Consider the following 11,849-nt stretch of genomic DNA (forward strand, 5'->3'; position numbering starts at 1 on the left):
ATGTAAAGAACAAGTGGAGTGAGAAGGCAATAAAGCAAAATTCCGTATACATACGTCGGTACGTAAGCGTCACACACTCCACTCGCCCACCAAACGGTCCCCATTGACTACAGTAATAATAATAATAATAATAACAATTCCTCATTACTGTCATTCAAATTTTATTTACAAAAAAGAAAAATGAAAATTCCGAAAACACGCAAAACCACACGATCCAACTTTTTCATTTGTATTAAAATCACTACGCCCTCCTCACCTTCACTTCTCTTTCCGCTCTCTCTCCATTTCCGGTCCCCTCTCTCTTTCTTTTTCTCCATATCGCCAAACCCTAATACATCTTTTTTTGTTGTTTCATTTGTTTTTCTCGATTTTTGTTTGTGTAATCTCTTCACTCAAGTGATTTGCTGTGAGAGGATTTATTGGAGAGGTGGTGGTTGCGCTTGTACTTGTTGCTGCCACTCATGCGAATGCAGCTCTTCTAGTTCATTTTGTCGTCGATTTATTGTTGAGAGCTCTGGCGTTGTGGTTTCTGTGTCTTTGTCAGCAGGTTGTTGCTTTGATCTGATCGGATCGAGGAACGAAGAGGACGCGGTCTTTTACTGAGACTGTTTGAGAAAGGAGGAGGAAAGATGCAGGTGCAAGATCAAAGAAAGAAGGTTTGTTGTTGTTTTTGTTGCTTGCTTTGCCTTTTCTTTTCTTTTTTTTTTTTTGGTGGCGCTCTGTGTTGTTATTTTGTCTCTTATACTGGAATTCAGTTTTTTTTTTTTTGAAAGAAAGATGATCAAAGGTTCCCAAGTCTCTACCTTGTACGATATCCCCTTCTGTTTTGGTGAAGAAGAGAGCTTAGTTTGTGTTGCGAAGCTTGATTTTTGTTTTGGTCGATGATGACCACATGGACGGTTGTAATATGTCTAGATCGCAAAATAAGATGTCTTGATCTCTGAAAAATTCCAACTTGCTCGGAGTGAAATTTGAAGTAAATTTCAGTTTTTTCTTTCTTTTTGTCTATATGAGTTGGTTCTGTCTGGTATGCAGTCAAAAATTGTTTTTGCATGATCTTCAAGAACATGAGAAATTGCTGGAAATTCTTGAGATTAGTAAGTAATATCTTTCTATTTGAATATATGGTAAAAAAAATCGGAATTTCCGCCAGTGATCTTTGCGATTCATAAGTTTACCTAGCAATAGCTTGTTTAATTGCTTTTGCAAGGTCTATATGTGGCAAAAATAGGAATGTAGTAACCGTAACTGTATATACATTTGAACCATGACAAGGTGAGTATTTCTGAATTTGTGAAATAAAAAATGTTGAATAAGTACCACTCTTGAAATTCTAATTTCTAAACAGTTTTTACTTTTTGTTTTTTTGGTACAAACACTATCAACTTTCCTAACCACACCACTTATTTTGCAGATCCCCAAAGAGGCAGATTTTTTTACTGACTATGGAGATGCCAATAGATACCAGATTCTGGAAATTATTGGAAAAGGTAGCTATGGAGTTGTTTGTGCTGCAATTGACACACATACTGGGGGAAAAGTAGCAATAAAGAAAATAACAGACATTTTTGAGCATATGTCTGATGCTATCCGGATTTTGCGTGAAATTAAGTTGCTTCGCCTTTTGCGCCATCCTGATATTGTTGAAATTAAGCGGATCATGCTACCACCTTCTAGGCGGGACTTTAAAGACATTTACGTGGTTTTCGAGCTTATGGAGTCGGACCTTCATCAAGTCATAAAAGCTAATGATGACTTGACACATGAGCATCACCGGTTTTTTCTCTATCAGATGCTACGGGCACTGAAATATATGCATACAGGTACATAAGAAAATGAGCTATCTGAATAAGCTTTTCTCACACTGTATGCTTGCAGTTTTCCGTACTCAGTTGCTTCTATTTATCTTATGTTGATCTTGGGTATCTGTTGTTTGGATGTGGTTCATCACTTTGTTCATACTTTTATGCATTACACTTTTTTCAGCTAATGTGTATCATCGGGATCTGAAACCAAAGAATATATTGGCAAATGCCAACTGCAAACTCAAAGTATGTGATTTTGGACTAGCTAGAGTGGCATTCAGTGACACTCCAACAACAATTTTTTGGACGGTACGTTCTAAGACCTTTGAATTTATCATCCTGTCAATAACTCCCTGTCGGCCTGTTTATGGGTAATGTCACTTTGTATTTTGTTTGTTATTTTGAAGGTTGTGTTTCAACTGCTAACGTTTCTGATGATTTGTCTCACATGCAGGATTATGTTGCTACAAGATGGTATAGGGCTCCTGAGTTGTGTGGCTCTTTCTTCTCCAAGGTAAGAAAATGTAGCAACATATACTCTTATATTCCTTTGTGGAACTTAGGTTTCACTTCAAGGTGCTGGAATCATGGTTTTATGATACTTCAATCAATCAAAGCATCTTTAATTGATGTTGTCCAGCTGTGTTGTATCATTAATTTTGGTGCACTTAGTTGGCCATTCAGCATTGGTGTACCTGACGCAGCATCCTACCCTCCTTGAATCAGCTGGTTTAATATTTTGGCCTTGTTGCGTTTCTTATTGTATAGAGTTCTCTTATCTTCTGATATTGGCATCATGGGAAGAGATTGTCTCACCCCTTAGCACCTTGCCCCTGAAAACCATAAATGGCCCCACATCACCTCTTGGGATTATAATGTTGCTGGTTTCATTGCACTTTACTTTTAAGGTGTTTATTGAAGCTTGAGTGCATTTAGGTCTTGTGAGTTTGCCATTGTTTCATAGTCTCTTAATTCTCAGTGGAAAGATGGAAAGTGGTGCAAGATACTAAGGTGTATAAGGATTTCTTTTCTGTCTTACATGTATTTGGAGTGCATCAAGTGAGTAGTAATTGTAGATTAAAATAATTCTTGTTCAGGGAGGACTATTGAACTCTCCTGGAAGTTGATATTTCTGTTCTGCAGAAGGTAATTGTGTCAGGTTGCATCAATTTCCTGGAGGGTTTTCTTAATTTATTCATCTAAATCTGTCTCATGTATTTTACATATTTTCTTGCAGTATACACCCGCTATCGATATTTGGAGCATAGGCTGTATCTTTGCGGAAGTCTTGACGGGGAAGCCATTGTTTCCCGGAAAAAGTGTTGTGCATCAACTGGATCTGATTACTGATCTTCTTGGAACACCATCAGCAGATACAATTGCTGGAGTGCGAAACATAACCCTTTGTGTAATATGTTACTGTGCTTAATATTCTCCAAGGTGTGGACCTAATTGTTGTGTTCTGTATTTAGGTACGTAATGAGAAGGCAAGGAAGTACTTAACCGAAATGAGGAGGAAGCGCCCTGTGCCTTTTGCTGAGAAATTTCCAAATGCAGATCCATTGGCGCTCAAATTGTTGCAAAGGTTGTTGGCTTTTGATCCGAAGGATCGTCCAAGCGCTGAAGAGGTACTATGTGGTGAATAAGCATTGCATTTCCACTAAATTTTCTGTATTTGATCTAACATTTGTTCATTCGGACACAAGTGTGGTCCAGCTATATTGTCTTGTACTGATTTTAGTTTATTTGGTTATAGGCACTAGCTGATCCTTACTTCAAGGGGTTGGCAAAAATTGAGAGGGAGCCTTCTTGTCAGCCAATCTCAAAGTTGGAGTTTGAATTCGAGCGACGAAGAGTGACAAAGGAAGATATCAGGGAATTAATATTTAGGGAAATATTGGAGTACCATCCTCAACTGTTGAAGGACTACATGGCTGGAACTGGTGGCACAAGTTTTCTGTACCCTAGGTTTGGAAACTATGCAATTGTAGCCTATCCGCATGATTTTCAACCTTTATATGATCTGTCAAATCATAATGGTGTTCTTTGTGTTATGTAGTGCCATTGGTCATTTCAAGAAGCAATTTGCCTATCTTGAGGAAAATGTTGGGAAAAGTGGGCCTGTGATACCTCCAGAGAGAAAGCATGTTTCTCTTCCAAGGTTAGAGTTGGACTTTATCTTTTATCTAATAGTTCTCTTACTTCAGCCAATATGCTTCTATTATGATATAACATGTCAAAATAACTCAATGCTTGTTCAAGCTCTTCCAGATTTCTTTTCAGCAACGAAAGAAATGCCTTAATGATGCACCTTAGAGTCTTTATTTCTCCTCCTGAGGATTTTAACAATGTTTTCGATGATCTCTTCTTTTTCTTTATTCATGAATATCAACACATTTGCATACAGTCAAAACAAAAGAATAGGGCGACTATTGTGTAAATCAACTGTATGACCGTATTTTGCTTTTATGCAGGTCTACCATAAACTCTTGTACCATTCCTCCCAAAACACAACCAAATGTTTCTGCAGTTGATAACCGGCAAATTACTGGAGAAACGTCTGCAGGTGTCATTTCAGGGAATATATCAAAGGTTTCAAGGCCACCACCACGGGTGCCCAATGGTATCGAAGGTTTCCTATTTCTCTCTGTGTTCTCATTAGTAGTCAGTTTATGAAATGAAACTCTCCAGAGAGAATATATGCAACCTTGCAATTGAGCTTTCTTAACAAGTCAGATAATCACGCAGTTTCCCCTTTTATTTCTGGAAGACGACTGTTGATTTAATTTCCGGCCTCTCTCAATTTTCTCTTGAGAAATTCAATTGGCTATAAATTATCTGTCTGCAATGCCTTGTCTTTTCTATTCTAACAACGTTGCCTTTTACTTTGCAGCCAAGCCCGGAAGAGTAGTGGGACCAGTTTTACCATATGAGAATGTTAGATCTCTGAGAGATTCTCATGACGGAAGAGCATATATCCAGAATTCTCTCATTCCTCAGTCGATCTCCCCACATTGTTTCTATAGGACTAACTCGGGGAAGAATGAAGAGAAATTCAGGATGGAATCTGGGATAGAGGCATCTCAAGTCAAACAACCCCCTAAGCAATTCATCCCAGTCAAGTCAATAAATGGCATGAGTATTGAAATTGATTGTAAAGCACAACATCAGTACACACCTTCTAAATTGAGCCCTGGAATGAGTTTCGACATTAATAGCAATCCATACTACCAGTCACCAGCAAAAGCAGGCATGTTGAATAGTCAAATTGCTATTGATGCTAAACTACTTCAAGCCCAATCTCAGTTTGTTGCAGCTGGGGCTGCTGCTCATCGAGAGGTAGGTGCCATTCAGCTCGGACTGACTTAAAAGGGGTTCTGTCACGAGTAGTGAAGTAATATCTCGGGTGAAAGAGAGCCGGATTCCCTAATGACTTAATGAGAAAGGGATGCTGAAGAGCATAAAGCTTTGCAAGTGAGTGAAGAAGATCCCCAGGTGATGAGTGATGATATTCGTGGAAATGTCAAGTGATTCCCACCGTCAATTTGGTTAGTCCTCTCTGTGATGAGCAGGCTGTTGTTTTAGTTTTAGTTTAGTTTATTCGCCTTCCGGCTTTAGTTCCCTGTATAGAAACAATTGTTTCATCATTGATCTATAAATATATATTTTTATAGATTCAATCTCCTCAGTCTTGTGCTCGCTTTCCTAGGAAATCTTCGGAATTGATTTGCTTGTAATACTATGTAGTCCATACTATATCGTTGCGCCGGGCCATAATTTACTTGACAGAGACCCGTAAAATTAAAATTGTAAAAGATAGTCTAGGAAAAAAAATTGGTTTTTAGGTACTAAAATTTTACTCAAGAAATCCTAACTTCCATACTTGGCGCCTACAATTCATCACTTAAATAGTACTTCAACTTGGAAACAGTGCAGACTTGGTTTACGGAAATTTCTAACTTAATAACCCCACCAAAAGTGAGCATTGTTGTACACAAGCACCGAAGTTCAAAATGTATTGTTCATACAACAAAAAGAGGAACACAAACAAATTACAATGAGAACTTCCTCCGAGTTCCAACTGGGGCTAGTTGTCTTCGTTCTCCGCCTTGTTTTGCAGGTATTCAGTTTTACTGGGGATGCTTCGTCTCCAGATTCCTGCCAAGGCGCTGCCAAAGATTGAGTGGCACACACTAGAAACAGCACAGGGAACTGCAGTCAACGGGTCCCCAAAGTGTTGTGTGGCAAGGACAACTCCAAGCACCGAGTTCTGGAATATCACAAACAGTCAAACAAATGAGATGGTATATCCGAGGTTGCTGAAAAACACAAAGATTCAGAAAATTTTTCATTGTTGAATATTGGAATACCTGCATTCCAACCTCAATAGATATAGTTCTTGAAGAGGATACATCAATTCCAAGCATTCTTGAGAGTACATAACCAAAGAAAAACCCAGATGTGTGAAGAAGAGCAACGGCCAGGACGGCTTTTTGACCAGACATGAGGATTGCGGAAGAGCTCTGAGCAATTGCATTTCCACAAAGAACTGCAACAGTTGCTACAGCGATGGGTGGCATTAATGGACAAACAATTTTAACGAGGCTCTTGAAATACTGATTTAGAAATGCGCCAGCTAAAACAGGAAGAAGCACAACCTGGAACATGTAGTCTAGAGCTGTGAATGCATTATATGGAAACTGATGATCCATCAGCAATGACGTGAAAAATCAGCATACGGAAATTAAAGTAAATAGTTGAGCTAAAAAGGACCTGCAAAGTTGACATGAACAGACCAGCTGCATCTACAGCAACATACTGCCCAGCGAGCTTTGCTGTGAGAAAAGGGGTCATAACCTGCACATGGAGATAACACTAGGTTTAAGAGAAGGGGCTATTGCCGTTTTCAGGTAATAGATGCAAACAATTCCAGACGAGCAGCGCAAAGAGGAGGCAACAGAAACGCCTTCAAACTCGGCCTCCGGAAATCTGAACAAGTATGAGTTACTTACCACAGCAGCTATGGTACTTGCAGCAGTCATCAACACAGAGAGAGCCACATTTCCACTGTTGCACAAAAAGTCGTTAGGACTTCTCATCAACACATTCAATGAATTAAAAACTGCTACTGCAAAGATTCACATACCGTGCGATGTACGTAACAATATTACTGGCTGTGCCTGAAAGAAAAAAGATGGAAATTTATAAAACAGCAGGCTAGTACGAGATGACACGTGTAGATGATAGCCCATGTAGCATACCTCCAGGGCAGCAGCCTACCAGTATTAAGCCTGCTGCGTAATGGGATGGCAAATTCAGGAGCTTGCTCACAAAATATGCAGACAATGGCATCACCTGCCATGCAAATCTCCCCTCTAAGTGCGCATTAATAATTAAGAAAAATAGCTACCCGAATTGATTATACATAGTATGGTGGTGTCATGAAATGAAATTTTACCTTTCCAGAACATCAAAGTTCAGAAGGTTGAGAAATTTTATGCTGACAGAAAGCAAATCGTCACCATCTAGAACATATCAGTCGAGTTTGCATTATTTTTTACTTTCTTATTCAGCAGACAGTCATGATCAATTTCTGCTTTTCATGTAGTACACGATTGTTGAACACTTGCCAAAACTAATTTGGAATAAATCATTAGCATCAAACACCATTGATATAACAAGCCATCGAATCGCCCGCCGCTATAAATCATGAGTTGGAGTTTCACTTGATATGCCACCATAGATTATAATAACAATGTAAGTAATACATTCCCAGTAAGCTTTCCAAGAAAGATGAAATCAAGCAGAAGCCGAAGTACCCAGAGACACAAAAATGAACAGACAACTCCAGATATTAACTAAGTAAACATGACAAATCAATGTTAAGCTAACTGATAATCAGAAGAAACATCGAAAACTCGTTAAACAGAAAGAAAATCAAGAAAAGTAGAGAAGTAAAAAATGCAGGAAAACAGAAGACTACCGAATACTGCAGCATGAAACCGCTGAATAGCTCCTTGGGCATAGCCAAGGCACCGCGAAGATCATCAAAAGTCAGAGTCATGCCCATGCCAAGCATGGTGAGGGTGATACCCATCACAGTCCATTTGGGCTGGACCCAATTGAATGAGGTGGGTCGCACAAGGCCTAGGAAGCACCCAAAAGCCACCCACACCGGGAAAGCAGTTGAGATTACCTCACCGAATACTTCAATCCAGCTCTTCTTATCTGTAGTCAGCACGGTCGACGAATTGCCGCAACGAAGAGGTCCCAGTCTGGGCTTCGAAGTCAGATGCGCCGATGGTGAAACCACGAAAATAGACTTCTCAAGACAAGATTGGAGTTGAAAACTTCTGGGTTTTAGCTCCGGAAATGAGATTGGGGGAAGTTGTAATCGTGCTCTTGAAACCGGAGCTCTGTAGACGCGATCGTACGGTGCAGGAACACGACAAGTTCTGATAGTGCAAGTCTGCATTCTCTTTTCTTTGATGCAGCAGCGGTATTCTACACCTTCCGAACTTTGGTCGCGGAAAAGCTTCGCCGGCGAGGTCGGCGGCTGTCACAGCTTGTAGCTTGTCAATTGATTCGCTTCTTCATGAACAACGTGAAATTCATTATTTGTTCTGAATTCTTGCCTTTTTTTTTATTTGATACGGACAGAAAATCCAATAGATTAATCAGTATAGGACAGTTACGGTCTCCAATATTTCCAATTTCACCTCTCCTCATCACCGGCGTCTCTACTAACCTTTAGACAACGTTGAGGATTATGTATTTGGCTATGTTTTTGTAATCTAATTGATACATCTAAAAAGGCCATTGACCCAACAAGACTCCAACGAAGGGATCTAATGTTTCGGCCTCGTTGCTTTCAAAAGCCTCTCCCGACAAAGCCCGTTTGAAGTTCAAACTGGCAATCACTTGCTAATCTGAATTGATAGTGGAAAGTTTATAGTATTTGAGTCATAAAATTTACATACCCAAAGTTCAATTAAATCACCCACCGCTTGCTTCATAGGGATCCATTCCCCCAAAATCGCCCATCCCTTCACTGCCCACTCTTCCTATTGTGAGTCATGCCACATTTATTGTCTCATGATATATAAATAGGACAAAATTATATTTTGAGTCGTATATGATAGGAGTTCAATAATTTTAGTTATTATTTTAAGAGATTTTTAAGATAGTTTTAAAATTGAAAAAACTCAATACATTTCGTCATATGTTTTATAGAATTTTTAAAATGATCTTAAAATTAAAAAAACTCGACACATTTAATTATCTGTTTTATGGGATCAAAGGTTTCAACTTTTTTCAATTATGAGACCATTTTAAAATTTTTATGAACTAAAAATATTTAATCTCATATATTATGGGACTAAAAAATATAATTTCGTTGACCTCACTGTGAATCCCACTTCAATGTTTTGTTTGTTGTTTGTTTTTCAATCCTTAATTAGCAATATCTGGTAATTATTTATAATTTCATGCAAAAGGAGTAAATACTTGATCAAATTCTTGGTTACCAAAATCAAGCTTGATCATTCAATTAAACCATGTTACACATGATGTTATTGTACTTGTCATATGATTAATTACTTTTCATAAAATTTTATAAAAAATAGGATAAATTACAACGATAACCCTGAGGTTTGGCGTAATTATGATTATCTATTCGTTGTTTGTAAAATTACCAATACCCTCCTAATTTTAATAGTCGTCTAACAATTAGCACATTCCGTTATACTCCGTTAGGTTTTCATTCATTTTTTTATGAACTGACCAAAATACCCTTGCAGACTAATAATTATAATTTTATTTATTAATTAAAATTTTCTAATTTTTTTTTGACTAAGTGGATAATTTTTTAATAATTTTAAAAAAAAATTCATCCACCCCATCCATTTTTCTCTTATAATTTTTTAATTTTCTTTAAGAAAAGAAAAAAGTACAGTAAGAGCATAGTTGACAATTTCATATCTCCATCAAAGGATTACATAATTTCATCAAACATCAGGAGAAATTTGTAATTTTTCGAACAATGAAGAGATATTTGTAATTATATCAAATTTTTAAAAAATATCGGTGTAATTTTTGCTAAAAAATACAATATACTTGCGTGTAACGAGTTTGAATGTAATAGAAAGTTAGATTTGGAGTTAAATTTCCGGGACTGGACCAGTATAGTGCTGCTGGCTGTATGGCTACTTGCACTAGGCTATCTGCAGATAAAATCAAGAATGCCCTTCCATTACTACTAGAATCTTTACTTCATTAATACAGTTCTTACTGCATTCTTGCAACAGTCCGTGACTGAACGTAGTTGATAGATCTCAAAACGGTGAGCCATTAATTTCCAACGGCTAATCGAAGCCAAATAATTCCTAAAAATGGCCCACAAAATACACCCAACTCCGTCGGTGGTCTCACATGAAGCTTAAATTCCCCACTGTGCAACGTCTACCATTCTTATCAAAGAACTACCACTCTTCTCTTCCCCTTAGGGCAGTAAATGGATGCATTGTGGAGTTTGGAGGACAAATGGAAGCTGTCAACACAGAAGGCCATTGCGTTGTTTGCATGCACTTCCTTCCTAGTGATAGGTCTATGCGTGGCAGTCGCATTGAAGAGAAGGAGAAAAGGAAGTGTGCATCAAGAACCATGCAAGGAGGCGGCAGCTCAGAGGGTGGGGTTGGCTGAGCCACTCGTCTACCCGGGGTGGCGCTCAGTGATCATGAAAGTCTTGATGGGGTCAGCACGGTGGAGCCGGCAGAGTAAGTGGGAGGAGAGCTTGAGGGGTAGTTGGAGGGAAACGCCAAGGCCTTTGCTGGTGAAGAGGGATGTTGGAGGAGCGGATGCTGGCCGGCAGAGCCATAATTCAACTTCGGCAGTCTGGCAAAGGCCTATTCTGATGGGTGAGAAGTGTGAGCTACCAAGATTTAGTGGGCTCATTCTGTATGACCAGAGAGGCATGCCAGTTCATCAGTGTGAAGAAGGGATTGTGCATGAGCAGGTAACTTCGAAATGTCCATACTATCACGTGTGATCAAACAATTCATTAACACAGTTGGCTACCTACTCACCTAGGGGCCATGCTATCAACTAGTATTCTTTTAGGCTGAATTGCAACAAGTTTTTCTAAAATTTGCCATAATTACGAATATCTTAATAGTTTTGAAAATTGTCAATACTGTCGATGTTTGATAAAAATGTATAACTCTTGGATGGAGGTCCTGAAATTGTCAACTTTATCTCTCTGTATTTTTTCTTTCTTTTAAAATTTTTGAATATTTATAAAAAAAAATTCCACTTAGTCCATCAAAACATTTTAAAAAATTCTAAAAAATAAGCAAATTTATAATTTATAGTCCACAAGGTATTTTGATCAATTCACTACAAAAAAAATGGATGAAAACCTAGCGGAGACTAACGGATTGAGCTACTTGTTGTACGACCGTTAAATTAGGGGTATTGGTGACTTCCATAACAACAAAAGGTATTAATAATTATGTCAAATATTAAAAAAACTTGTTGTAATTTATTCATATTTTAATAGTGTTTAACTCTACTCGGTGGGTAAATGTTCAGTTGGACTGGGCATATGATGATGTCATAAAATAAAATACCGATATTATCATATGCAGTCTTAAGGGCACACAACCAGGTGGGTTTCTGTTCATGTGGATAGCAAATTGTATGAGCTATAGGTTATTACATTAGAATGATGAACGTAGTATCAAGAATTATAGTGACCTAACATAGAAGGATCGAAACACCAGCTACTTCATCTACATTAGTCTATGTTTTGGATTCTTGTTGACTTACATGTTTCTGTTTGGGGACAATGATCTAGGAGAAGCCACCAGCAGTGGTGAGAACTACACTGAGGGACTTGCTGTGATCACCTTCTTGCCACCGGAATTTGCATATTTCTTCTGGTTTGCCTCGAGGAGCTCAGAGTTTTGCCTCTAAAGTCATGTAAAACTATGTCGACAGTGTGATTATCTATACATAAAATGCAAGAATTTATCTTGGTATTTCTGC

The 11,849-nt window shown here is 38.3% G+C and overlaps 3 protein-coding genes across 4 annotated transcripts; 2 read left to right on the forward strand and 1 right to left on the reverse strand.

The window, feature by feature from the left end:
- The first annotated feature begins 243 nt into the window (after window positions 1–243).
- MPK19 (MAP kinase 19) lies at window positions 244–5,485 on the forward strand. Of its 2 annotated transcripts, none has more exons than XM_011084509.3 (10): window positions 244–656; window positions 1,415–1,823; window positions 1,987–2,114; window positions 2,260–2,319; window positions 3,043–3,192; window positions 3,278–3,433; window positions 3,562–3,773; window positions 3,865–3,966; window positions 4,280–4,437; window positions 4,699–5,485. In XM_011084509.3, exons 1-10 carry the CDS (start codon window positions 630–632, stop codon window positions 5,172–5,174), a joined length of 1,878 nt encoding a protein of 625 aa, XP_011082811.1. In that variant the 5' UTR covers window positions 244–629; the 3' UTR covers window positions 5,175–5,485. The 2 variants fall into 2 exon arrangements, with proteins under 2 accessions (XP_011082811.1, XP_011082812.1); XM_011084510.3 differs by having other exon boundaries at window positions 245–656; window positions 4,280–4,428.
- A 262-nt stretch (window positions 5,486–5,747) lies between these two features.
- LOC105165482 (putative sodium/metabolite cotransporter BASS1, chloroplastic) lies at window positions 5,748–8,744 on the reverse strand. The gene is made up of 7 exons (XM_011084508.3): window positions 7,789–8,744; window positions 7,067–7,160; window positions 6,952–6,985; window positions 6,818–6,872; window positions 6,579–6,662; window positions 6,176–6,463; window positions 5,748–6,075 (listed from the first exon to the last, which is right to left on the reverse strand). The coding sequence occupies exons 1-7, from the start codon at window positions 8,278–8,280 to the stop codon at window positions 5,893–5,895; spliced, it is 1,230 nt and encodes a 409-aa protein (XP_011082810.1). The 5' UTR covers window positions 8,281–8,744; the 3' UTR covers window positions 5,748–5,892.
- Window positions 8,745–10,063: 1,319 nt separating this feature from the next.
- On the forward strand, window positions 10,064–11,842 carry LOC105165481 (uncharacterized). The gene is made up of 2 exons (XM_011084507.3): window positions 10,064–10,818; window positions 11,659–11,842. The coding sequence occupies exons 1-2, from the start codon at window positions 10,318–10,320 to the stop codon at window positions 11,704–11,706; spliced, it is 549 nt and encodes a 182-aa protein (XP_011082809.1). The 5' UTR covers window positions 10,064–10,317; the 3' UTR covers window positions 11,707–11,842.
- Window positions 11,843–11,849: the final 7 nt, after the last annotated feature.

Source organism: Sesamum indicum, linkage group LG12 (assembly GCF_026168435.1).
Source record: "Sesamum indicum cultivar Baizhima isolate 11 linkage group LG12, ASM2616843v1, whole genome shotgun sequence".
NCBI classification, from domain to species: Eukaryota; Viridiplantae; Streptophyta; class Magnoliopsida; order Lamiales; family Pedaliaceae; genus Sesamum; species Sesamum indicum.